Genomic DNA, 25,213 nt, shown 5'->3' with positions numbered 1-25,213 from the left:
CATGATGATCTGAGTGTACACTGGGCACTTAACTGAAAACTCCAGTTCACTGACAAGTGAAAAGAAAATGTATTATCCCCATCCAAAAGGAAACTGGATGGACAGGTTTAAGATGTCTCATTATATCTCTTTTTCTCAGATACAGCAAGAGTAGATTCGAGCCCTTTGGAACAAAATTAAGGAAGAATACATTGCCAGATTATTTTATAATAATTAAATTATTCTATTAAGCTTACATTCTCATATTAGTCACCCCTTTTGTTCATGTTTTGGGAAGTCCTATTAAAATGCAAATAAGTAACTGAAATTTTAACTTTCTTGTGTAGGTTATAGGATCTACTGTTGTTGATTATGTACAGGATGGCTTGTGAAATATTTTTTAAGTAGTGGAGCTTTTTCCCAAAGCAGAAGCTCATCCAAAAGTACAGTACATACATAGGTAAGAGTGGCTGACACTGAGACTGAAGCAGTGGTGTTAGAATCTGTACCCTGCCCACCTGTACCCTGCTCTCCTGACTGGTGTCCCATAATCACACTGAGTATTGGTATTAAGATCATAAATGTTAGTCTCACCCTTTCAATTGGGAAACTGCTACTCAGAGCTGAAGTGAATTATCAAGAGTCTTAAAATGACTGGCAGCAATGGCACTACAAGCCAGGTCCTTGAGTTCTAGTACACTGTGCTTTCACCTGTGATATCCTAGTATTCCTGGATGCTAAACTCTATAGTCAGATTAGAGCCTTGCAGTGGGAGTTCCTATAAGGAGAGACAAGTCAGACATTTCTGGGAGTCAGAAGGCTTGCTTTGAATCCTGCTTCTCCCCTCAGGCTGTGGGACAATTATATATGTTATATGCACATAACATATATAACATATATGTTCATAGTTAGGTTCATAGTTATGTTCATTTGTAGGGGAAAGTTAAGAGTAGAACTAGAACCATATCAGTCATAGTGAAGGTTATCTTCTTAGGCTAATTGAGAGTAAAACATGACACTGGCATGGTAGGAGACACTTAGTAGATCTTTTTACCTAAATCAATGAATTTCTGAGATACATGCTATCTAGAAAATATTGTTTAAAAATATGTTAATTTGATTTCCAACTACATATTGAGATGGGGGACATTATTCATGCCATCTGTAATTGCTATATCCTAGGCATCAATTGTGCTCACATTGAGATCCTGGAAAATGTCTGACACAACAAGGTATTGAATGTAACCATGAAAGTCACTAAATATTTTTACTTCATTTTGCATGTTCCTGATATTTTCTGTCTTGATATTGACTATGGTGTTTGGGCTTTACAAAAGTAGTTACTGAAAGCTTCATGAGTATTAAGGGACCTTTGGATGAAAATGTCCATGGAAATGGGTATGAAATGCTGGTCCAGAGAAATAACAGTATTTTTTCTCCTCCAGTACTGTTAATGACTCATGTGGTATACTAAATCTCTGAATGGATAGAGAGATGATCCAACCATGGGACAACCATATTTTTGCCATTGGATGTTGATATTTATGCCCAACTTCACAGCAAGTTGATGTTTTTCTGAAATTTTTCAGACCAATGCAGATTCACAGACCAGATCTGAAGACAAATAGGCAAGCCCAACATGAAAGGAGAATAAAATTATTAATATGGCAAATCATGCTAAATGAATGGAACTGGAGAACATCATGCTAAGTGAAATATTCCAGACTCAGAAAATCAAGGGTTGAATGTTTTCTCTTATGTGCAGAAGCTAGACCAAAATAATGGGAAATAAGTGAGAAATCCCATCAAAATAGAAGAGAGGTCAGTGGAGTAAAGGATGTGGATTGAGGCAGGGAGATGAGAGAAGGAAAAAGGAAGAAATGGTGGAATGAATTTAAATAGTGGAATGAAACTTTCCTATACACATCTATGAATGTACTACAGTGAATTTCATCTTTATATATATTCATAGTTAAATAATTTTAAAACCTTATATAAATAGAAAAAAGATAAATGGAGTAGAGGAAATGGAACAGGGGTGGGAGGAGGAAGGGAAAGGGAAGTACTTGGTTCTGAAATGCAACAAATTATATTCTCTGCTTGTATAATTATGTCAAAACAATTTCTAATATTATGTACTAGTATAATGCATTTATTTTAAAAAATTGACTAGTTGTAAAGATAGGAGGAGTGTCTGATTTAGTATAGATTTAACTGAGAGAACATTTTGAAACTTACTTGAACAATTAAAAATGTTATACTATATTATGTATGCCCTTTTGCAGAACTATGCAGATTGAAAAGGACTGGTGATGGTAAGTCTTTGAAAAAACTTCACTGAAGGACTCTGTGATCAGTTTTTTTGTGTATTATTTTGTATAACTTGTTAACAGTAGACTAAACTCATTTGAGGATAGAGAAAGATAACTAATGTTGTTTGCATTTAGAAGCCCAAGTAAACCTGTTGCCCACTACCCATGAGGGCAGTGGAATTTGGGTTTCCTCTGTCTGAAGTGGGTTGTCTGTGAAATAAGTGTAAGAAAAGAAGGTGGTGAAAAAAACCATACTACACAGAAAGTAATTTCAGAAATTGGGGGTGGGACGGCTCTTTGACCTTAGAGGATGAGCTTCCACACAGGGAAGAGAGGGAGTGAGAGCCTACGTTTGGTTTATTTATACAAGGGAACTTCAAAGGTTTTCTATGGAATGATTTTTTGCCAAATAAGGTAGGGGGTGGTCTGTTAGTTCCCAATGTGTTATACCCAACTCCAGATCTATGACAACTGACTTGTTGGTAGTGCCAGGGCAGAGATCTCATGCCTAGGGCAATCTATACACGAGAATGCCTGGATAGTTCCCAAGGGAAGACCTAAGTCCACCATGGCTCAGTACCAAGTAAGAAACCCCTCAAGTTGCTTCATGGGTGGCATACTGTATATTTCCCCAACTACTTTGTGAGTTTCCCAAGTTCTGAGATTATATTCTATACTATTATGTTTTCTTCTATATGAATGGAAAGGTACCACATACATCATATATAATAATAACAACAGTATTACTGTTTACTTGTGAAGTCCTTCCAGTTTATAAGGATTTCATTTGGACTGAGGCAACCACTTATGTCAAAGGCCCTCATTTATGCANAGAATCTGAACAGGTAGGTGTGAATATACTCAGAGACTAAGCTTTGGAAGGCTATGTTCAAGGAGAGAGATTATTTTACAGATTGCCTCCCACAAGTAGAATTCTTGAGTGTTCTGAGATCCAGGATACTGACAGAGATTGGCAACTGTCAATCCCTATGAGTGTGTTGATCTAGTCTCTCCAGAGCAGATATCATCCAATGAAACCCCTTAGACCTGATTTAGACTTAAGTCTTAGCTTCCAGAACTTCCCTTCCCATATAATTCAGCATCACCCTTGAAGAATATAGCTATGGTTTTTGCAGAAAAAAAAAAACTTTTAACAGTTTTTTCTACTTCATCAAACCTTATACTAGTGAGTACAGAAGCTGAGGGTTATTTCAATCAACATCAGTCTTAGGTAACTTCAACTGGAAGCTCATAGAAGAATACAAAATGAGGAAGGTGTTAGCTTCCATCCCTTATATGTTCTCTTTTTCTCTCTTTCTCTCTCTTCCAAGAAGAAACAGAAAGACAGTTGAGCATAGGCAGTGAACATTCATTCTCATTAACAAATTTGACCACCTCAGAGGAGACAATGTCTTCATTTTTCATTAAGAATCTTTTTCATTTTCTTATTGGTGTTTTTGCTGTGCTGATTCTTTTCTGGATACATATACATGTACATATTTGTTTATTTTTTTCTCATTTGTATAATTTTAAACATGTAGTTATTTTTTTCTTGCCTTATATTTTGAGGTTTGGGGGTTTTGATTTGTATACTTTGGTATTATTTTCATTTGTTTTTCTATCTTTTTTTTTCTCCTGTTAACAGCCAAATTCTCTTGTTCTCTCTCTCCCTTTACTTTGTTTTCCCTATTTTTCTCCTCCTATAACTATCACATGCTATGTCTCTTCTGCCTTCTCTCTATTTACTTTTTGGAATTGTAAACTCTTTTCTACCTTTCTATCACATTTTCTTTTCTCTTAATTACTGTATTTTTACCATCTTTTTTCAGCTGAATAGACCATGCTGAAGACAGAATTTCAAAGCTGGAAGAAAAAATGGACAGCCTTGAATATTTAGACAGTATTTAAAAAACAAAACAAAACAGCAATCATGACTTGAGTGAACAAGAACTCTGAGACAACATTAAGAGATCAAATTTAAGAATTTCTGGAATCAGAGATCCAAGATAGTAGAATAGAGGAGGTCACATTTGTGGGTACTCTGTGGCATGAAACTAAAAAAGCAGACAGGTAGCTTCTTCACCAGGTTGGTGAACACAAAAACGGAGGGGGGCTTTACTGGAACCTAAAACTGAACATTGGTTGGGTATAATAAAATAAGGAAGAAATTCCCAGTAGTATAGCTGCTGTCACAGCCAGGCCAGACACTCCAGCCAGAGTGGTCCCTCTGTGAGCAGAGGGGAGGGATAAGGATATTAAAGGAACCTGAATTTTTGGGAGGCCTGAGATGTGTCTGGGTATGGAGAATTTAGAGACCAAGAATATTGCTCAACAAACCTGAAGGTCATGCTTCATGTTATCTGAGTGTAGGGAAAGCCGCTGCCATCTCTCCAGGTGGCGAGCAGAGGACAAAGGAAGAAACCATTTTTTAGCTTCAGTTTGGGGCCAGCAGCTGAGAAAGCTGATTCCTGGAAAATTCAAGTTTGGCCTGAAATACAGGCCCAGTAAACACATGCTCCATGACATAGAGTGTGCTTCAGTGACCAGAAGAAAATCAAACATGGAGAGTGAAAGGAAAGTGAGAAAGCAAGAGATGGGCTGACAAGAAATAAAGAATGGAGACCAGACAGAGATCCACATGAGGGTTTATTTGTCAAAGCTGCCAAATAAAGGCCATCTCTCTATAGAGAGAAGAGAGGCCCTGAGATGTTTGGGTGTTCAGCTTTTATGGGGTAGGGGTTTGGAATTGTAGTTGTGACACTATGGGAGAGTTGTGGCACTATGGGATAGGCTTGCCGGTGCTTGCATCAGAACTAGGCAAGTGGGAATAGCACGGGACTGGCTTGGGTTGATGGCACCATGGGGCTTTCCAGAGTCAAGGGGTTGTGTCCTTCTGGATTTGGCTTAGGGTTATGGTACCATGGGGTAACTAATGGGGTTTTGGGGAAGTTCATGTAGGAGGAAGTATAGGAAAGCAAATCTTATAAGATGGTGGTTAACATTTAAGATAGCTGCTCAGATATTAAGTAAAGGCCCCATATAGAGAGCGGTTTATTCAAGGGACAATTGGTTCTATCTCTGCCCCTCCAATCTAAATGCTTGCAGGACTGGCTAAAAGAGAGGCATCTGGCTGAGAACTCGAAGGACCAGAGCAGGAAAAATTGAAGACTGAACCCCAGACCAGGAAATGTGGGGTCTACAGGTGATATAGGGGACTAAGAATTGGCTACTCCATCATAGGAGTAGAGCCCAGGGGAGCCCTGGAGCAAAGTCCTCTAGCATGGACCATCAAGTACTGGGCCCTGCAGGTGTGCTCATCTGAAATCTTCAGACCAACTGACATTCAGCAAAGAGCCTGGAGCCATAAAGCTTAAACCCTGCTTCCAGGAATTCTGCCTATGCTATTACCTCTCTAAGTACAATCCAGAGGGTAGAACATCAAACTCGAGAAGACCCCGCCTAAAACTTCTGAGAAGAGAAACTGAGAATATTTTGAAATCCAATGGAAAGAATTCTTTAATTTTTTTATCAAGATTTTAAAAAATTTCTTTTTCACTGTTTAATTGTGACCTTAATGGTACATAGATATTTATATAATTTCCTGTTTTTCCCCTCATCTCTAGCATTTTTGCATACAATTATTTTAAATGGATTAGTTTTTTAGTGAACTAGAATGTTCAATTAGTATATTTTAGTTGAGTTTTATATTTTTTAATTCTTTATTTAAATTTTTGCTTTATGTAAATTTTACCTGTTTCACTTAATTCTCTCTTTTCTAATAGAAAAGAGAAAAGTGTCATTCTCTATTGTTCTCTCTTTCACTCTTCTTTCACCTTTTACTTATGTCTTCTCTCCTTTTTCCTCATAATCATTGCACCCTACATCACTTCTGTTCTCTTTCTGTTTACCATTTGAAAATGTAAACCCATTTGCTGTTTTTATTACAGGCATAACTGCTCATATTATTTCTGTTTATTGGGGAAAATAACATTGTAGATGTTATAGTAGCAGCTATTTGGTTTAATACTGTAAATTATTTGCATTCTGCTTCTAAAGAGGGAGATACTGGAAAACTTCAGGGACACTATAAGTCTACAGGGTAGACACTCCACTGCCTCAGATATACTGTTAGATGAGTAGAGACATAACACGAATAAAACAAGAAAATAAATTGTCCAATGCAAACCAAGATACTCCAATAACAGAATCCATTGATAACCACACTGGAAGAAATTTCAGAGAAGGAGTATAGAATGTACATACTTAAACTGATCTATGAAGTAAAAGATGATGTAAGAGAGAAAATACAGATAGAAAAGATTGCTTCAATATAGAGATAGATATTCTGAAAAAACAAACAAAGGAACAGAAATTCTCAAAATGAATGAAACAATAAACCAAATTAAAAATTTAATAGAAAGCATCACCAACAGTCTAGACCACTTGGAAGACAGAAACCAGGCAATGAAACAAAATACATAATCTTGAAAATGAAGTTGACGAAGGAGAGAAGATGTTAAAAAAAACATGAACAGAATTCTAAGAATTATGGGGTAACATAAAAGACTTAATTCAAGATTTATTGGGAGAGATGAAGGAACAGAGATACAAACCAAAGGGATACACAATCTTTTCAATGACATAATATCAGAAAATTTCCCAAGTCTGAAAAATGAAACAAAAAATCAAATACATGAAGTTTACAGACCCCAAATGTGAAAATGACAACAGACCCACATCAAGGCACATTATAATGAAAATGCCTAGCACATAGGATAAAATTCTAAAGGCTGTCAGAGAAAAATATCAGATTACATATATGGAGAAAACAGTTCAGATCTCAGCTGATTTCTCAACCTAGACCCTCAAAGCTAGGAGGTCCTGGAATAACATAAATCAAGCTCTAAAAGAACATAGGTGTTAATAAAAAAATATTATATTCAGCAAAATTAAGCTTTAGATTTAAAGATAAAATAAAAACCTTCAATGATAAACAAAAATTAAAAGAATTCACAACCAGAAGTCTGCACTTTAGAATATTCTCAACAAAGTATTCCACGAAGATGAAATTTTAAAAATTGAAAACTAGTGGGATATTTATGGCATATATTGTGGAATCTTCACTGAAATATAACACATCTCTCTTTGATAAGGAGAAGGAAATGATTAATTTTCAAGAATTCAGTGGAATTTCTTCCAAGATAAAGATTTCAATGTACCTGTCATTGTAAAAATTTGGAAGCAATGAAGTACATGTAGATTTTGAGAGGTTAAAAAAATTGAAAACTAGTGATGGAAGAAACTACACTAAAGGAATAGTCATTCAAAGGAGAAATTAATTAAAAACTAGAAATAAACCAAAAAGACCAGAACACAAATCATATATCAATAATAACCTTAAACATTAATGGCCTAAACTCATCAATCAAAAGACATATACTGGCAGACTGGATTAAAAATAAGACCCAACAATATGCTGTCTCTACGAGACTCACCTCACAGCAATGACATCCATAGACTGAAGGTGAAAGGATGGAAAAGAACACACCACTCACATGGATGGTGTAAGCCAGCAGGAGTTTCTGTCTTCTAAAATAGATCAAGTTTTGTAGGCTATTTAATTGTAATTATGTGATTGTGATATTACCCAAATACATTTTTCATATCTGTAGGGTTGTTTTGAGAGCTCCCTTTCCATTGATATCTTTACTCACTCTTTTCGTGATTAGACTTGTTAGATTTTTATCAACTTTTAGTGTATTATTTATTTTCTATTTCATATAATTCTGCTCCTACTCTTATTTTTTTTGTTCCTACCTAATTTAAAAATAATTTGATTGGTAATCTAGCTTCTTTCTGATACAAATACTTTAAGTTTTAAGTTTGCATGAGTATTATTTTATCTCAAAGATTCTGATATTTTAAGCTTTTATTATTAGTTAAAAGCATTTTCATTTATTTTCTTGTACTTTCTTGTTTGATTTGTGAGATATGTAATGTTTAATTTTGAAGTAGTTAAGACATGGGGGTGAGGTTCTACACACTTTAAGGGGATTGATTTCTATTGTAATAAATCATGCAGGAAAAACAGTCTGCATTATTTCAAATTTTTAAAATTTCTCAAAGCTTATTTTATGACAGAATATAGTCTGTCCCTATTAATTTTCTACTTGATATTTTTATGTATACTTCTCTATAAATAAGAAGTTGGTCAGGTGGTTGTTAATGTTGTTAAACCTTCTATACCATTATTTCTTTCAGCAAACTGAGGGCTTACAATCTCCAAATATGATTGTGGGTTTGTCTTTCTAGTTTTATTATTTTACTTCATATTTTTTGAAATTTTGTTATTAGATACATACACATGTAGGATTTTCTTTCTTTCTTTCTTTCTTTCTTTCTTTCTTTCTTTCTTTCTTTCTTTCTTTCTTTTTCTTGTGCTAGGGTTTGAACCTAGGGCCTTGTGCATGCTAGGTAAGCATTCTACCAACTGAGGTATATCCCCAGCCCCCTTATTATAATTTCTTGATTAAGATACCTTATTATGGTTATTAAATGTTCCCCTTTATCTCTGAAAATACTTTTATTGACATTCATGTTATATTAATAGCTATACTTAAGATTTCTCATGCTTATTTTCCCTTTCTTTTGCTTTGAATGTATTGGTGTATTGATATTTAAAGTGTGACATATGTATAGAGCTTATAGTTATTGTTTATTTTATACATGTTGAACATTTATAACTTTTAACTACAACATCCAGATTATTTATATTTAAATTAATTATTGATGATGTCCAAAAAATAACAGGACATGAAGGTCAGTAGAAAATTGGGTAAATGCTAGGTTTGGTGATGCAATATTTTGAATAGTTGAATAGTCCTGTTGTCAGGCTCAGAGAGAAGATTGTTGGAATGCTTTTGTTTCAATTGCTCATTCTTTCATTTATCATATGCTACAGAGCAACAGATTATTACATTGTTTGTTAATACTTTTTATTTTGCAAATACAAAAATCACATATACATTAACAAAAAGAATAATTAGAATTCAGGAGGGATGTGAGAAGTAAGCTAATGTAATAAATAACCTCTTCAGGTTTATAGTAACAGAAAAATTTCAAACCTTGAGAATGTGATGGGAATTCAGAATCCCCAAGGGAGAGGAGCAAAAAAGAACCTGTCCATGACACATCATAATTCAATTCATAAAATACATAAAAGGACAGAATTTTAAAATCCTCAAGAGAAAAACTTCAGGTCCACTTTAAACAGTTGACACTAAAAATTGCCACATTTAGAGGCAAAGCAATCAGAATCACTTCTGATTTCTCAGAAAAAGTGTAAAAGCCAGGAGAGCTTGGAATCATGTGTTTCAAGTCCTGAAAGAAAGTAACTGTCAACCAAAATGTCTGTATCCCACAAAGTAATCCTTAAAAATCAAAGAAGAAATTGAGAAAAAATTTCCATCATAAGCAGAACTAGAAGAAGTCATGGCTACTATACTGCCAATTCAGAGCTTGTTTAAAGAAATACTCTACACAGAAAAAAATAAAAGAGAACAAAACAAACTAAAACCCAAGCCCCAGAGCTCATAAATGAACAGATCTCATTTGAAGAATAGCTAAGCAAGTGAGAAACAGGACCCAACATAAGAAACAAATCATAATAACAGGAATTAATAAACATTTATAATAAGATTGAATATACATGATCTCAACTCTCTAATTAGAAGACAGAGGCTGGTAAAGTGAATTATACAACAAAAACCAGTTCATGTTGTTTGGGAGAGACTCAGGCAAAGACAGCAAAAGCTGAAAGTGAAAGGAAGGAAATGGATGTTAACACGTGAATGGAGCCACCCAAACAAGCAGTACTACTCTCATATCTGGAAAAGCAGACTTCAAACCAAATAATGAAAAGAAACAAAGAAAGTCACATCCAACAAGAATAAATGACAACAGTAAATGTTTATGCCCCAAATGTTGGTGCAACTAATTACATAAAAGAGATGCTACTCCAGTAGAAGCCTCAGATAGATCCCAGTCCAATAATACTGAGTGATTTCAACACACCTCTCACCATTAGACAGGTCAAACAAGCATAAACTCAATAAGTCTCTTTGGATATAGAAAATATCAAATGAATTTAACAGGCATCTATAGAATATTTGATCTAACAATAGTTGAATACACTTCCTTCCTAGTGGCTCATGGAACCTTCTTCAAAAATAGACCATATATTAGGTCACAAAGCAGCTGTTAGCAAATAAAAATGATTGATATAATTCTTTGCATCCTATCAGATCATAATGGAATAAAATTAGAAATGAACAGAACAAAACCTACAGAAACTGTATAAACATGGAGATTGAATAATAACATTTGAATGATGAATGGGTGATAGAAGAAATCCTGTGAAATTTTTAAAAATTCTTAGATTCAAAGAGAATAATTATACAACATACTAGAACCTCTGGAACCACTATGAAGGTGGTTCTAAGAGGAATGTTTATAGCTATGAGAGCCTATATAAGAAAATTAGAAAGATCTTAAATGAACAACCTAATGATACATCTCTAGACTCTTGAAAAAGAACAAACCAATTCCAAGCCAGTAGAAGGAAGGAGATAATTAAGATTGGTGCTGAAATCAATGAAACTGAGGGAAAAAATACAAAGATCATGAAACAAAAGAGTTGGTTCTTTGAAAAGATCAATAAAACTAAACCCTTAGCCAGACCTAATAAAAAAAGAAAAAAATCCCAAATTAACAAAATTAGAGATGAAAAAGGATAAATCACCATAGGCATCACAGAAATCCAGCAGATCACTAGGGACTATTTTGAAAACATATATTCCAGAAAATGGAAAACCTAAAAGAAACAAATACATTTCTAGACATGATCTGCCAAAATAGACTTGAATTAGAAAAAATTATATCCCATGCTTTCATATGTCAAAATAAATACTATATTCATGTATAACTAAAAAGAACCAATATATAAAAAGATGACAATATAAAACCTAAACATATCAATAACATATAATGAGAGAGCAGCAGTAATAAAAAGCCTTCCAACAAAGAATATTCAAGGATCAGATGAATTCTCACCTGAATTCTATCAGACTTTTGAAGAAGAACTAATGACAATGCTCTTCAAATAGGTCCATGAAATAGAAATGAAAGGAACATTTCAAAACTCATTCTATGAAGTCAGTTTCACACTCATACCAAAACCAGATGAGCACACATCAAGGAAAGAAAGCTATAGATCAGTATTCCTAATTAATTTACATGCAAAAGTTCTTGATAAAATAAAATGTTAAGAACTCATGCTCAACAACATATTAAGAAGATTTTACATCATGAGTAAGTTGGTTTTATCCCAGAGATGCAAGGATAGTTCAATAGACATATATCAATAAATGTAATTAATCACATAAATAGAATTAAGGACAGAAATCACTTATTCATCACAATAGATGCAGAGAAGGCCTTAGACAAAATTCACTGCCCATTCTTGATAAAAAAAATACTTAATACACTAGGGATAGAAGGAACCTACCTCACCATCATAAAAGGTATATATGACAATCCCAAAGCAAATCTCACAGTAAATGGGGGAAAACTGAAAGCATTTTCATTGCAATCTGAAGCAGGTAAAGGATGTGCACTCTCATCATTCCTATTTGTTAAAGTGCTAGAAATTCTAGCCAGAAAAATTAGGCAAGAGAAGGGAACTAAAATGGATAGAAATTGAAAAGGGAGAACTCAAATTATTAAAATTTGCAAATGATATGACTCTATTCATAGAAAAGATCCATAATCCTCCACGGAAAGACTCTTAGAGCTAAAATACAAATTTAGCAAAGTGACAGGTTACAAAATCAGGATAAAAAATCAATAGACTTCTTATATATCGATAATAAATCTGCTGAGAAAGTAATCAGGAAAATAATTTTATTTAAAATATCGTCCCCAAAACCATAAAATACCTAGGAATAAAACTAAATAAGAAAGGGAAAGACCTCTGCAATGAAAACTACAGAACATTGAAGAAAATTGTACATATCAAGGGGATTTGTTGTTACATGCTCATACATGAACACTAATACAATATAATTTAGCCAATATCACTCTCCAGCACTTCTCCCTGGATCTTTTTAATCAAGAGCTTCCTATATATTAAGCATATTAGTTTATTGTCTAGGATAGATTGCAAGTGTTTCTTTCTATTGGCCATTTATCTTTTGCTTTATAATTTTTAGGGGGTGATGTAAAATTATTTATATACATACTTCAATTTGTTAATTTGGATTTCACATTATCAGTCTGGAAACAGAAAACAATCCTTTATTGTATGTATTACACATACTCTTTTAATGGTATCTTTTAATAGGTAATTCTTAATTTTAATATATTAAGACTGACTAGTGTTTTCCCTTTTGATTAGTGCTTTTTGAACTCAGTCTCAGATAGCACACTCTATCATGATATTTTTCTATGTTACTTTCACCAGTCTAAGAATCTTTTCTCACTGTATTACATTGAGATGTGAGGATCTGGGTGAATTTGTGAAGTGTTTTTTGCTGGTCCATGAGATACAAGTATAGGAATTTAGGAAACGTGTAGAGATATAGGAACATGGCCTTACTGAGGAATGCAAGACAGTGAGGGGTGAACTAGGCTCCCTGGTGGGTGTCAAACTCAAGTGGAGAGTCGAAGGTGAACCAGCTGTGTACCAGTCATGTGCACTAGGACCAGGCATGGAAAATTTAGGTATTTTAAACAAAATGACTTTAGCACCGATAGTGTGAGATGCACACTTTAATAAGCTCTACTCTTTTCCTTTTTACATTAGTTTGTGATCTCCCTGGACACTAATCTATTTTTTATGAATAGTGTAATGTAGGGCTCTGATTTTGTTTTATTTTTCACACATGGTTATCCTATTTTCCCATAACACTTATGCAATTTACTATCTTTTCCTCATTGCTCCATGTGGCATGGAGCAACTGTGTTTGCAGGGCCTCTTCTGCTTCCTTGATTCTGTTTCAATGGTCTTTGGTTTTTCATTGCACCAGTGCCACACTGTTAGATTCTAGCTTTAAGGTAATTCTTGATGTTTGGAAAAGTAAGTTCTTTTATTCTTTTTCAGAAGTATCTTCATTAGTTTTATCTCTTTACATTTATTTTTAGAAATTTTAGAATCATATTGTCAAATTATATACAACCTGATGCACTTTTAAATACAAATTTTATTTTATCTGTAGAATTTTATTTTATCTGTAGAACTATTTAGTCATTCAGTTTGATATGGGGTTGTGTTCTTGCATATCTTCTGTTGCATTTAATCCAAACCACTGGGTTACACAGGTATTTAGTTTTGATAATTTAGTGAGCTGCACTTTGAAGATTTGTGCATATTTGTAAAAATAAAATGTGTTACAAAAATACAATAGTAGAACTATAAAAAGTTACAAAATGTAGGATTAAATTCAATGAAAGATATGCACAATATGTACACAGAGATTCCATGCAATTTTAATTCTTATCTAATATCTGTTTATACTGTTAGAGAAGTTGTTAGGTTCTGTATATTGAGCTTGTGGTGCTCCTCATTCTAAATTCTTCTACCTAGGCTTTTTGTTTTTCCTAAGGGAATGATGAAATGGGAGCAGTGAGTCTGTTCTTTTCTGAGGTGTACTGCAGTTCACAGGTAGATAGAGCTAGTGAGAAGTCCTCAGCTCTGTTATCTGACTTGGTAAGGAATGTTTGCTGTGTTTCACTCAGAAAGTGATGTTGCTTATAGTTTTCTATTAGATTCAATTTTCTCAACTTATGGGAATTTTCTTCTATTTCTAGTTTGTACTAGTTTTTCCCTTAACTTTGGAGGAATTTTTGATCAATTCTACCAATTTGTTTGTTTTACATCAGGCCCCATCAAAGTAGGCCCAGGGGCTAAATATATCCACTACATTTTTGGTGAAGCTGTGATCTATAAATGTTTTTTGAGTGTTTAAATAATTGGGGTGGAGGGGGAATCAAAAGAAGAATACTATTTCCTGACGTGTCAATTATATGAAACAAGTTTCTTTATCCATTCTTAAAGTTTTATTAAAATATAACCCACTCACTTTACATGTTGTCCGCGGCTGCTTTTGTACTGCAGTGCAGAGTGGAGCAGTTGTGAAAGAGGCAGGATAGCCTGCAGATTCCAAAATATTTACTCTCTATACCTTTACAGAGGAAGTTAGGTGACAGTTTTAGAACATCATGATGATTACATGTTTATTCCCTTTTACTCTCTGTTCAGCCATGAGTAACAGAAATCATACTCAACCATGCCTAAAATATTTATTATTTACACACAGACAAGCTCCAGGCATGATATGATCATTCCTTACATCTCACACTCTGGGATTTGCATCTCATCTCCATTCTTATTGTCTGTAAGTGTCCCACAAATAATCCCATGGGTATTCTTTTAAATTTGATTTTCTTAATAATTAAAATGAATACATCAATTATGTGCGGCTCGGAGGGGAGGGTGGAGCCTGTCTGAGGGAAGGTACTTTGACCAAGTAAATGATGAGGAGCTACCCCACAAACAGGATCAATTCGATAACAAACTATTTGTATGTTTTCTCTCAAATATTAATATAGAAATCCATGGGTATCTTAATTTTAGAGCACAAAAGTTGAGTTTATGCCCATATTTTTTAGGAAAAACTGAAATAAAGAGTTTGTGTTTTAGTAAAAAAAAAAAAAAAGAATAAAATTTCATCGACACAAGGGGTGTAAAAATTGGTATTTAGTAATTTTTTTATACTTATGCTTTAGCAAATGTAGCTTAAGAACATGTTAATCTGAGTTCGAATCACATGATCAGGTGGGTGGAGATTATTGGTGCCATATGCAATGGTCATGTCCCAGGCATCAATGACACCCACATTGAGATCTTTGAAAATGTCATTCAGGATAAGATAATGAATGTAACCATGGAAATCTCCAAACCACTCTGTTTCTACGTGCATCTCCCTGATATTTTCTGTCTTAATGATCACTTTAGTGTCGGGGTTTCTTAGGAATAGTCGTTCAATAGCTTTTCGAATACTGATGGCCCTGCGAATGAAAAGGTCAATGGGGAAGGGTCTGAAGTGGTGGCCAAATGTAATGACAATGGCTGTGTTTTTATCCCCTGATATTAGGTCAATTTCTCGAGGGATGTAAGCTTCATCTGTCACAGAGTAGAGATTATGAGTGATAATAGGAAAGCCATGTTTTTTCCATTGAATTTGAATATGTCTTCCAGCATCCAGAAGCAAACGCTTCGGAAAAGATCCGGTTTCATGAAGATCAAAAAACTTCAGTGCTGATTAAAAAACAAAACAAAACAGATTTTAACTAAAAAGTAATGTCAGTGCATTTTAAAAGAATATTCACAATATCATTTACAATATCTACCTGATATAGTTTTGTCGGAAGCATTCTAACATCTGGAATAAATTACTAATTCACACGCGTGAAACGTCAAACAAAATCTGAAGTTTTCATTGGAGTTTATAAAGAGGAACAACATTTCTTATGAAAGAGGTAATAAAACAGATTTCAAATTAAGATTGCATTCTAGAAAGCTAAGTGAAATAATAATAATAATAATAATAATAACAATAATAATAATAATAATAAACCCAGCCCAAGTGAGAACAGACCTCACTGAAACTACTTTATGATCAGCCTGAACTTCCAAAAGAATATAAAGTAAGTACATACTTTTTACAACTTTGGGTAAGTAGTAGATCCACTGACATATTGTGGAGTCTCCCAGAAGGTAAATGATTTTTCCTTTCAAGCAGCCATTGATGTTATTTGTATCTAGTTGAATCTGGTTACAAAATGTTGTTATCCACCTTCCTTGTAAAGTGTATCCACCAGGGACAGGAATCTTCATTCCAATTTGGCATTTCTCTGTGTTCTTTTCACTCTCTGGGAGCAGAGATCCTGTAGTGAGTGGTGGTAGTGGCATGTGTAAACACCAGCCTCCTTTCTTGGTCCTTCCCTTCCTGATTTCTTTCTCTCTCCCTACAGTCTTGTCTTCTGTCTTACTAGAGGTATTTTTTTTATCACAGGCTTTGTTTTAGGCTCTGCTACTCATTCTTTTGAGAGATTTTGTGTCATACTGACTCTTCCCATTCATTTTCTCCCACTGGGCTCCTTAGCTAAGTTGTGATGTCCTTTCTTCTCTCTCTCTCTCTCTCTCTCTCTCTCTCTCTCTCTCTCTCTCTCTCTCTTTGCCATTCCTGTGATATGATAGTGACTTTTCTGTTCTCTACTCTGAATTGTGTTACTGGATTGCCAGCTGTTGTCTTTGTTATTGAATCATTTTTATTTGTTCCATCAATGAAGGAACAGTGAAGTGTGCCATGTTTAAAAAAAAGGCTTAAATTATTACATGTACACATTTGGAAACCTTCAATAGTATAAAATATTTACCTTGAATTAATGTTGTTGTTTTTTTAATAGGACCTTGCTAAAGGTGATTTGCAGTATTCCACAGAAACCAATATTCTGAGCCATTGCAGCCTGTTTTCCTAGAATGGCAGGCTCTCTAATGGTCTGTCTTCTAAGGTACCCCATGTGGCAGAGCACCAACTCTGCCATGCTATAACAAACTTCCTCAGATGTCTGACATTATGCTTCCTTGCCAAGCTCTATGCTTCTGCACCACTGCTGAGCCATTGCCTCATTAGTTTTATTGGTTGTTGTTTTGATTTTTTTTTTTTGCAGTGTGTGGAATGGGACCCTGAGCCTTTGCATGCTAGGTCAGCACATTACCACTGAACTTCCTTTTATAGTTCAGCCAGTAAGAAGGAGCCAAATGGATGAGGAGGGCAAGCTGTTTTGCCTTTAAAGGTGTTACGTACAAATTTCCCATACCTTTCCTATTTGTACTCCTAGAAAAAATGTAATGTGGCCATAAGTAGCCACAAGGAAAGGTGGCCAGGGGTTCAGCTAAACTAATGGTTTCTCTTCTGGAGTGAGAGAAATGAATGGATAGTTGGGGATTACCAGCAGTCTTTGCTTTACCTTCCTTCTTTAGCTCCTCATAGGCATTGCAGTCTCTGTTTGCCTGTGTCCACAAAATAGTATTTCCTTACATGTTGGTACTATATAGTTGAGCCACTGTATCCATGGGTTCTGTATCTATGGATTCAACCCACCATGGATGGAAAATATTTGGGAATTTTTTTTTATCTTGCGAAACACATGCAGATTTTTCTCTCCTTTTTTCCCTAAACAATATAGCATAGCAACTATTTATATAGCATGTATGTTGAATTGGGTGATATAAGTATTCTGGAGATGATTTAAAGTATATGGGAAGATGTTGTAGTTTATACCATGTACCATCCCATTATATATAAGGGGTAAGCATCTTGGTGTCAATTTTGATGTCCCTGGTGGGTCCTGCAGGCAACCCCCCCCCCCATGAATATCAACGGATAGATGTATTTGTAATTTGAGGACAAAGTGGTAAAATGGTGCTGGTGGCAGAATTAGAAAATGAAATGGGAAGAGCTTTAAATCTTGTGATTTTTCTTGCCAAAGGTAGTTTTCCTAATCCTATAATCATGTTGATATTTTACTGTGACATAGTTGCTCTTTTAGGAAGCTCAATAACACTGCATCATGGATGCTTGAATATCATAAGCCTAAAAACTCAACACCCACAATTACCAAGTATTCCCCATCCCAGTAATGTACTGGCATATTCAAGATGATAGCCTTTGAGCTTATTATTGAAAAGCGTATCCTGTATAATATTTACATGCCAGAGAATTTATTTCCTTATGATTATTACATAATTTTATTTTAGAATAGGCTCAATATTTTGTGGTTAATTTTGCTCACCTTTTGGTTTAGAGATTATAGTAGGCAGACTGTGGCTCCCCATTATATTCAGATCCTAATTCCTCAATCCTGTGAATATGTTGCCTTGTATGACAGAAATATTTTCCAGATTGACTAAGTGTATAGACTCTGAGAGGGGACAATCCTGGATTATCTAGGGGAAGGGGTTCAGTCTAATTTCATTGATCCTCTAAATTGAAAGAGGGAGGCAGAAGGTAGGCCAGAAACATGTTACCTGAGTAACTGACTCATTGTTGTGGTTTTGATAAGGAAGATCTTAGTTTTATTTGTTGTTGTTGTTGTTTTGATTTTTTAGTTACAAATAAGGAAGGCATGTTTTAGAAGCCCCAAAGGCAAAGAAACAGCTTCTTCCATAGACCTCCAGAAAAGAATACAGGTTTTCTCTATCTTGACTCACTTGGTGAGACTGATATTGGGTGTTGGAAGAATAACACTAAGAGAATATGTTCATTTTATTAAAAGCCACTTGGTTGTAGCAGCAAGAAGAAATTAATGCAGAGAAAATTGATATCCTTTAAATATGAACTCATCCCATCCAGAAATATATTTTCTTCCATGTATAAATTTTATTTTATGTCCCTTAGTAACAATTTAAATTCTCTTTATGTAGTTCATACTTATTTTGTTCACTTGTGAATTTGCCTTTTGAAGTATAAAGGGGAGCATACCACTCTCTTCCTCAGTGGATCTCTGGAGTTTTCAAAAGTTTACCAAATAAACACTGAAATCTACAGCATGCCCTTGAGAATTTCCATAATTTGGCTTCTTCCTATTTTCTATGCCCAACAGGGTCCAGATAATTTTGGTCATGAATGGATGAAAAATAAAAACACCTGGGGCTGGGGCTGGGGCTGGGGCTCAGTGGCAAAGTGCTGGCTTAGCATTGTGAGGCATGGGGTTCAATCCTCAGCACCACATACAATACATAAATAAGTTAATTAAATAAAGGTCCATTGACAAATAAAAAATATTTAAAAAAACACCTTACCACATGAAAGAATCCAGGAAAGACAATTAAATAACTTCTAGCAGGAAGGCTTTTTTAAGTGTATGATTCAAAGTTTTCTTTATCTCAATATATAAATACATAGGCAACTAGAAAGTACTCAAAATTAGCTGATGTTTTTATATTATTTTCTTACATCTGACAATTCTGCCATGATCTTTCTGTGATTTCACTTTTACCTCATTCTCTGACTACAGATATTCTTCAGGGCTTACTCAAAAATGAACTTTAACATAACTCCTTCTGCGTTTTGCTTTCTTCACAGAGTTGGTAGATTCAATTTTTTAAAATACTTTTTAGTGGTAGTTGGACACAATACCTTTGTTTTATTTATTTATTTTTATGTGGTGCTGAGGATCAAATCCAGGACCTCGCACGGGCAAGGTGAGCACTGTACTGCTGAGTCACAACCCCAGCCCCAGATTAAAATTTTTTAGATCATAAACGTACTATGTATTAATTTTACTTAGTTGAGTCAAAATGCCTTGTATGAAAAAAATGAATAAATATAAGAAATAAATCATGAGTTTTCAAGTTTACCAATCACAGGCTTTATATATAATTATTTAAAGCTAAGGTATAGGGGCTGGAGCTGTGGCTTAGTGGTAGAGCACTTGCCTAGCATGTGTGAGGCACTGGGTTCGATTCTAAGCACCACATACAAATATATGAATAAAAGAAAAGTCCATCAATGTGTAAAAATTTTAAAAAATAAAGCTAAGGTATAAATAAGCATAAATATTATTCTTTCACGTGTAACGTTGCTTTGTATTTGCTGTTGAAACAATTAATAAGATAGAAACTTCATATGAAATTGCTAAGTGAACTAACTAAAAGCTGGAATTATGTCAACAGAGATGAGGAAACCAAAGCCAGAGTGTTCCTGATCTGAAGCCATGGGTACCCATCTGCACAGCACCTCAGACTCTAGGAGATGAATGTAGGGTACTAAGATTTTCTCCTTTAGGATAAGTCAAGAAGAAATCTGCTATAAACAAAGTTTAAACTAATTTCCTTGAGTTGATTTCTTCTATAATGTTCAAAAAGACTGAGATCACAGACACCTGCTAAGAATCATGTTGCTGGAAATCTACAACTAATAGAGTTAACACTGATAACTTTTCTCTGCATAAGACACACGACACATGCATCTACCACAGAAAAAAAGCAGACTTACTGTTGCAATGGGAGACATCAATATTTTTAAGGTCTTTCATCATTTCAACTCCCACTTTGGACCTTCAAAAAATAAGATCATAGATTAGCCTGTTGTGTTTTCACACAGCGCAGGCCACATAAATCACCTCCTTGCAAGTAAAGGATAATTTTTAATAATTGAAACTATAATTTTTATTATAAATTTTGAGAATACTGGGTATTATAAGTAAATTAGGTTTGGGAAGTCTTTCTATCTTGTGGAGAGTATCTGAAGTCTGGGGCAGCTCTTCTCATCTGCGATATGCAATAGTATGTCCTAGAATCTTAGATTCATAATGTGTATCAAATCTGCAAGTTCTTTATCCTCTTCCATATCACCCATTCAAGTTTACAAAATATTTTTCTTGAATTATTGTGAGCCTCTAGTTGGCCAACCTAAGTTTTATCCCACCTAATTTCTTTAACACACCCTCCAGAGCACAGTTTCCAATGGCAAATGCAACTGCGTTATTGTTTAAAGCCCTTGACTGGGTTTGCATCACTTACCTAAGGAGTCCAGGCTCCTTGTCATGGCACCAAGACCCCTCATCACAGAGCCCCTGTTTTCCTCCTTAAGCATGTTTTCTGCTTTTACCTTCAGTTTGTCCTGCAGTATGTGCTTTATGAGGATCATGTGAAGAAAGGTAATGTATTCATATGTATGCACTGTTGTACCCTAAATATCCATCAATGTGACTGGCAGAAAGTAATGTTCAACCTGGTGCATGAATAAATAAATGCACACTCTATTTGTATACTGATTCTTTCCTCTACTTGATGAAATCCTACCGGAATCTTCCTACTTTCAGCCCTACTGCTTATCTCCTGTGTATAACTGTGTGTAAATGGAGGCAGGCAGGAAGGGGTCAAGGGAACAATGAAGACTCAGGTGCCTAATACAACATACATACAACAGATATAAGTTGTACCCTGTTCTATGCTATGGATGTCTCTTTAGATCCAATCCCATGAAATGGTAAGTGATCCTGAGTGGGGTTCAGCCATCAGGATGGTTAATGGGGAGGAAGAGATGTGGTGAGTTGCACATTGGAGACAAAAAGGAAGAAAAGAAAACCAACTGTGCTTTTATTTGTTCAGAAGTAAGCCATGCACTATAGATCAGGATAGCCGCACTCTCCTCTACCCTGTTCTGTGGATCTCCTCCCTGGACAAGAGAGAGCCCATGCACCTTAAGAGATGGCCTTTTAGAAAAGTTGCTCAGGCTGCAGTGTAAGGAGGGTATGATGGGTGATGGAAGGGAGACCAGGTGGGAGCCCATTTCAGTCATGCAAATGAGGTAGTAGTGGTCTCTACTTGGATAGCAGCACTGGGCATGGAGAGGAATGAACAATAAAGACATTTAAGAGGCAGAATCTGTGGGATACAATATGGAAGGTAAAGTAGCATGATTTTTTTTATATACTTACAAGGAATCTTTTTTCCCCAATGTGGAACATCTATGAACACATAGCAAAATAGTTTTCCACAGAGTGTATTTTGTAAAATGTATATCTATAGTAACAATCCTTATTAATACAGAGATGTAAATGCATGTATATTATTGAATTCTTTCTGTGTAACCATCTTTTGTGACTGTATCAATCAAAATGCAAACTATGGTGTTGATTCATAAACAGGGATGCCATGAAAATATCACATCACATATATGACTATAACTTTGAGTGGAGGAAGTATCTGAGAGGATCAATATTGAGACGGCTATGTATGACCCTAATCCCAATAGCTCTCATTGTATTAAAAATTATACTCACTTATGGAAAAGGCTTTTTTCCTTGACTGAAAGATAAGAAATTTCTCGGTTCCTGGAGGACATATAGGTCAGGGCCTCACAGGGCATGTGTTGAGGCTTCTTGCAGTAGAAGGCTTCCTGGTCTATCCCATACAGGTAGGTGCACAGTTCAGAGCTAGAGTTTAGGGTCAGGCCACATTCAGTGAAGACTTGGGAGGTGCCATTAACAAATTTACCTTTGAAAATAATTTTATCATAGCCTTGGTTCCTTGCCCTCCAGAGAGCCGACACCCCTTCACTGGGGTGGATAAGCAAGAGAGACAGGGAGACCTGACCCTCCCAGAACAGAGTGAAGCTGACAAGGTAGGTGCCATTGTTGAAGTCTGTCACCTTTCCTGAGGCTCCTGCCTTCAGGGCTGGGGAGGACATCCTGGCCCTCAAAAAGTCCCCTCCATATTCCTTTCTGTGTCCCAGGTGGTCCCTGGCCTCCAGCAGGATGTCTAGCTGGTCCCCCCTGCAGTATGTGTTTCTAGGGTTGAGGAGGGTGACTGTGCTGTGTGTGGCACTGGTGGTGGTGTCCTCATGGGTGAAGGGTCTGGGTGGGATCAGCTGGTTTAGTGTTTTCAGAATCTTCCTTATTCTCAGCTCAGTTTCTGTTGGTGTGTTTACAGGGCTCATTTTTATTTCAGAACACGAACAGTTTGTGGAGATGTTCCAGTGATAAAAGCTGATGGGTACATTTATAGCAGACCAAAGCTGAAATGATAACAAACAGGACATACTATTCAATAAACCTGTTCCCAGTAATTTTTTAAAAATTTTACTTATAATGAATTTAAGTTCACCTATTATCATCCATATCATTTAAAATTTCTGACAATTCTGCATAAATTAAAAAATCATATTTTTACATCAATATTTTGGAGAATGTCTGAGCAATTATAAATTAACATACTCAATATTAGATTTATATCTCAAATAATACATATGAGTAAGAAGATGATGCTGGTTCACTTGTTCTTCCTTTTCAGATACACCCTACTCCCAATAGCTCATTTCTTAGTTCCTCCTCAGTATACTTTTACCCATGTGTAACCATCTTTTCCTCCCCAGCTTATCATGGTTCTAGCTGCCACCATTTTTCTCCTGGATTGTAGTTTCCTCCTCTACTGGGAAGTGGTTCTCAGGCTTCATGAGGACAGTCCTGTTTTCTCTCCCTTCAGTTTTCCCCCTTGTAGTTTATCAGCCCTTTGAAAGCAAAACTCTACTCCTTAAATCCCTTTAATGTCTTTTCATGATTCTTGGGATAAAATCCAATTTTAACAGGGCTTTATGCTCTGGTCTGTCTTTCCAGCCTAGTTCTGCACTTTGTTCTGTGCACTCTATTTTGACAAGACTAACTGCTTTTCTTTTTAGGAGATGACCTTCCTTTCTTGTACATCTTGCATTTTACTAACACTTTCTCCAATTTCTGCATTGGTGGCTACCTTCTTCTTTTCTCCAAACAACCTAAACAACTGTTAACTTCTTATTTAGCAATCCCAACAACCTTAGTTGTCACTGTACAGTGTTCTAGAGGTGCTCAAATTCAGTGGTTTCTGAATCTTGTTGATAATCAGAAGCAAATGCCAAGCTTTTCTCAAAACATGGATTCTGAGGCTGCAGTCCAGGTCAACTGAACCATAGTCACTAAATTGCAATCCTGAAGTATGTGGTTTTCAAACACTTCACAGACATCCTGTGTTCAGATAAGCTTGAGAACACTGGTTATAGATCAGTGATTGTCAACTGCCTCACATGTAAGAACATATGTAGATCTCAAATCTCAGGAGTACAAAAAATCCTTTCCTGAATACTCTGTGGCCCACCCTCAATCAGTAAAACCCTGGTGGTTGGTATCACAGTGGCATAGTAAACCAAAAGAGACTGGAAACCAAGAAATGAGATATAACTAAAAAATAGATGAAGAAAATCTAAGTGCAATCTTTGGGAAAACTTAGAGAACTGAGAAACCTTTAGTTAAGCCAAGTAAGAAATAGTGAGAGGGCTGGGGATGTGGTTGCCTGGCATGCGTGGGGCGCTGGGTTTGATCCTCAGCCCCATATAAAAATAAAAATAAAGATGTTGTGTCCAGTGAAAACTGAAAAATAAATATTAAAAAACTCTCTCTTCTCTCTCTCTTTCTTTAAAAAAAAAGAAATAGTGAGAGATGCAAATATATGAAATTTAAATAAGAATCCTTTCATGTATGTCTGTGTTTTATGAAAGCATAAATCTTAGTACACACACTACGAATAGAGAAGGGGGATAGAAAATAACTATACAGTATATATAATACTAATAACAATATAAAGATGATGAAAACATTTCTTTCCATTTTGCCCACCTCCTAAATTCACAGGCTGAACAATTTTTATTTGTGAGTACAAATATTATTAACTTATATAATGAGGAAACACCTTACACTAAAACTTGATAACAGCAATATAGGAAAAGTGAAAGTTTTCACTCATCAACATGGCCTTTAAATTGTCTTTTTCTCCTCAGATGCATATTTATATAAATATATGTAAATACAAGATAGTTTAGAGGGGTGTGTGTGTGTGCTGACAAAGCAGAAGCTGCTGGTGGGAATTTCATAGCAACTAGGGAAGTGGCTCCTGCACCCCTGCAACACAGGAAAGATCCACAGCCAAAGTCTGATGGGCATCTGCTAAGTGTCCAAACTCCAATGACATCCAAACCAAGATTCAACCAGAATTTTCTTCATCTTGACATGGTATAGTATAAACAACCCTAATGTCAACTTTGATCATATAAACAACTCATTAATTAAGGTTTGAATCACTTTTAATCACAGATGAGATAGTTTGCAGTTCAATTTGAATTAAGTTAATCATTGGCCACTTCAAAAATATTAATACACTCCTAAGGAGTAAAACAGAATTTACAGTCCCACAATATAACAGTTAAAGTTTTAGTATACAATTAAATATTATTCAGCATAGAAGGAAGCAGAAACATGCACTATTT

The 25,213-nt window shown here is 35.4% G+C and overlaps 1 protein-coding gene and 1 pseudogene across 1 annotated transcript; both read right to left on the bottom strand.

Annotated features, from left to right (window-relative positions):
- Nucleotides 1–1,065: 1,065 nt before the first annotated feature.
- On the bottom strand, nt 1,066–3,115 carry LOC107145678 (annotated as a pseudogene).
- A 12,015-nt stretch (nt 3,116–15,130) lies between these two features.
- LOC107145983 (NXPE family member 1-like) lies at nt 15,131–23,301 on the bottom strand. The gene is made up of 5 exons (XM_048795613.1): nt 23,266–23,301; nt 22,203–22,936; nt 20,411–20,472; nt 16,068–16,280; nt 15,131–15,666 (listed from the first exon to the last, which is right to left on the bottom strand). The coding sequence occupies exons 1-5, from the start codon at nt 23,299–23,301 to the stop codon at nt 15,131–15,133; spliced, it is 1,581 nt and encodes a 526-aa protein (XP_048651570.1).
- Between the last annotated feature and the right edge of the window lie 1,912 nt (nt 23,302–25,213).

The sequence above is a fragment of the Marmota marmota genome, unplaced genomic scaffold (assembly GCF_001458135.2).
Source record: "Marmota marmota marmota unplaced genomic scaffold, marMar, whole genome shotgun sequence".
Classification (NCBI taxonomy): Eukaryota; Metazoa; Chordata; class Mammalia; order Rodentia; family Sciuridae; genus Marmota; species Marmota marmota.
This window is presented reverse-complemented; position numbering and strand designations above follow the sequence as displayed.

Coding starts and splice junctions, on each gene's coding strand:
- LOC107145983 (XM_048795613.1), bottom strand. CDS start 23,301: ATGATAAGCTGGGGAGGAAAAGATGGTTACACATGG. Junction 20,473..22,202: donor GAAAAAAGCCTTTTCCATAA/GTGAGTATAATT, acceptor TATTTTTTGAAG/GTCCAAAGTGGGAGTTGAAA. Junction 15,667..16,067: donor CTTACCCAAAGTTGTAAAAA/GTATGTACTTAC, acceptor TTTTTTAATCAG/CACTGAAGTTTTTTGATCTT.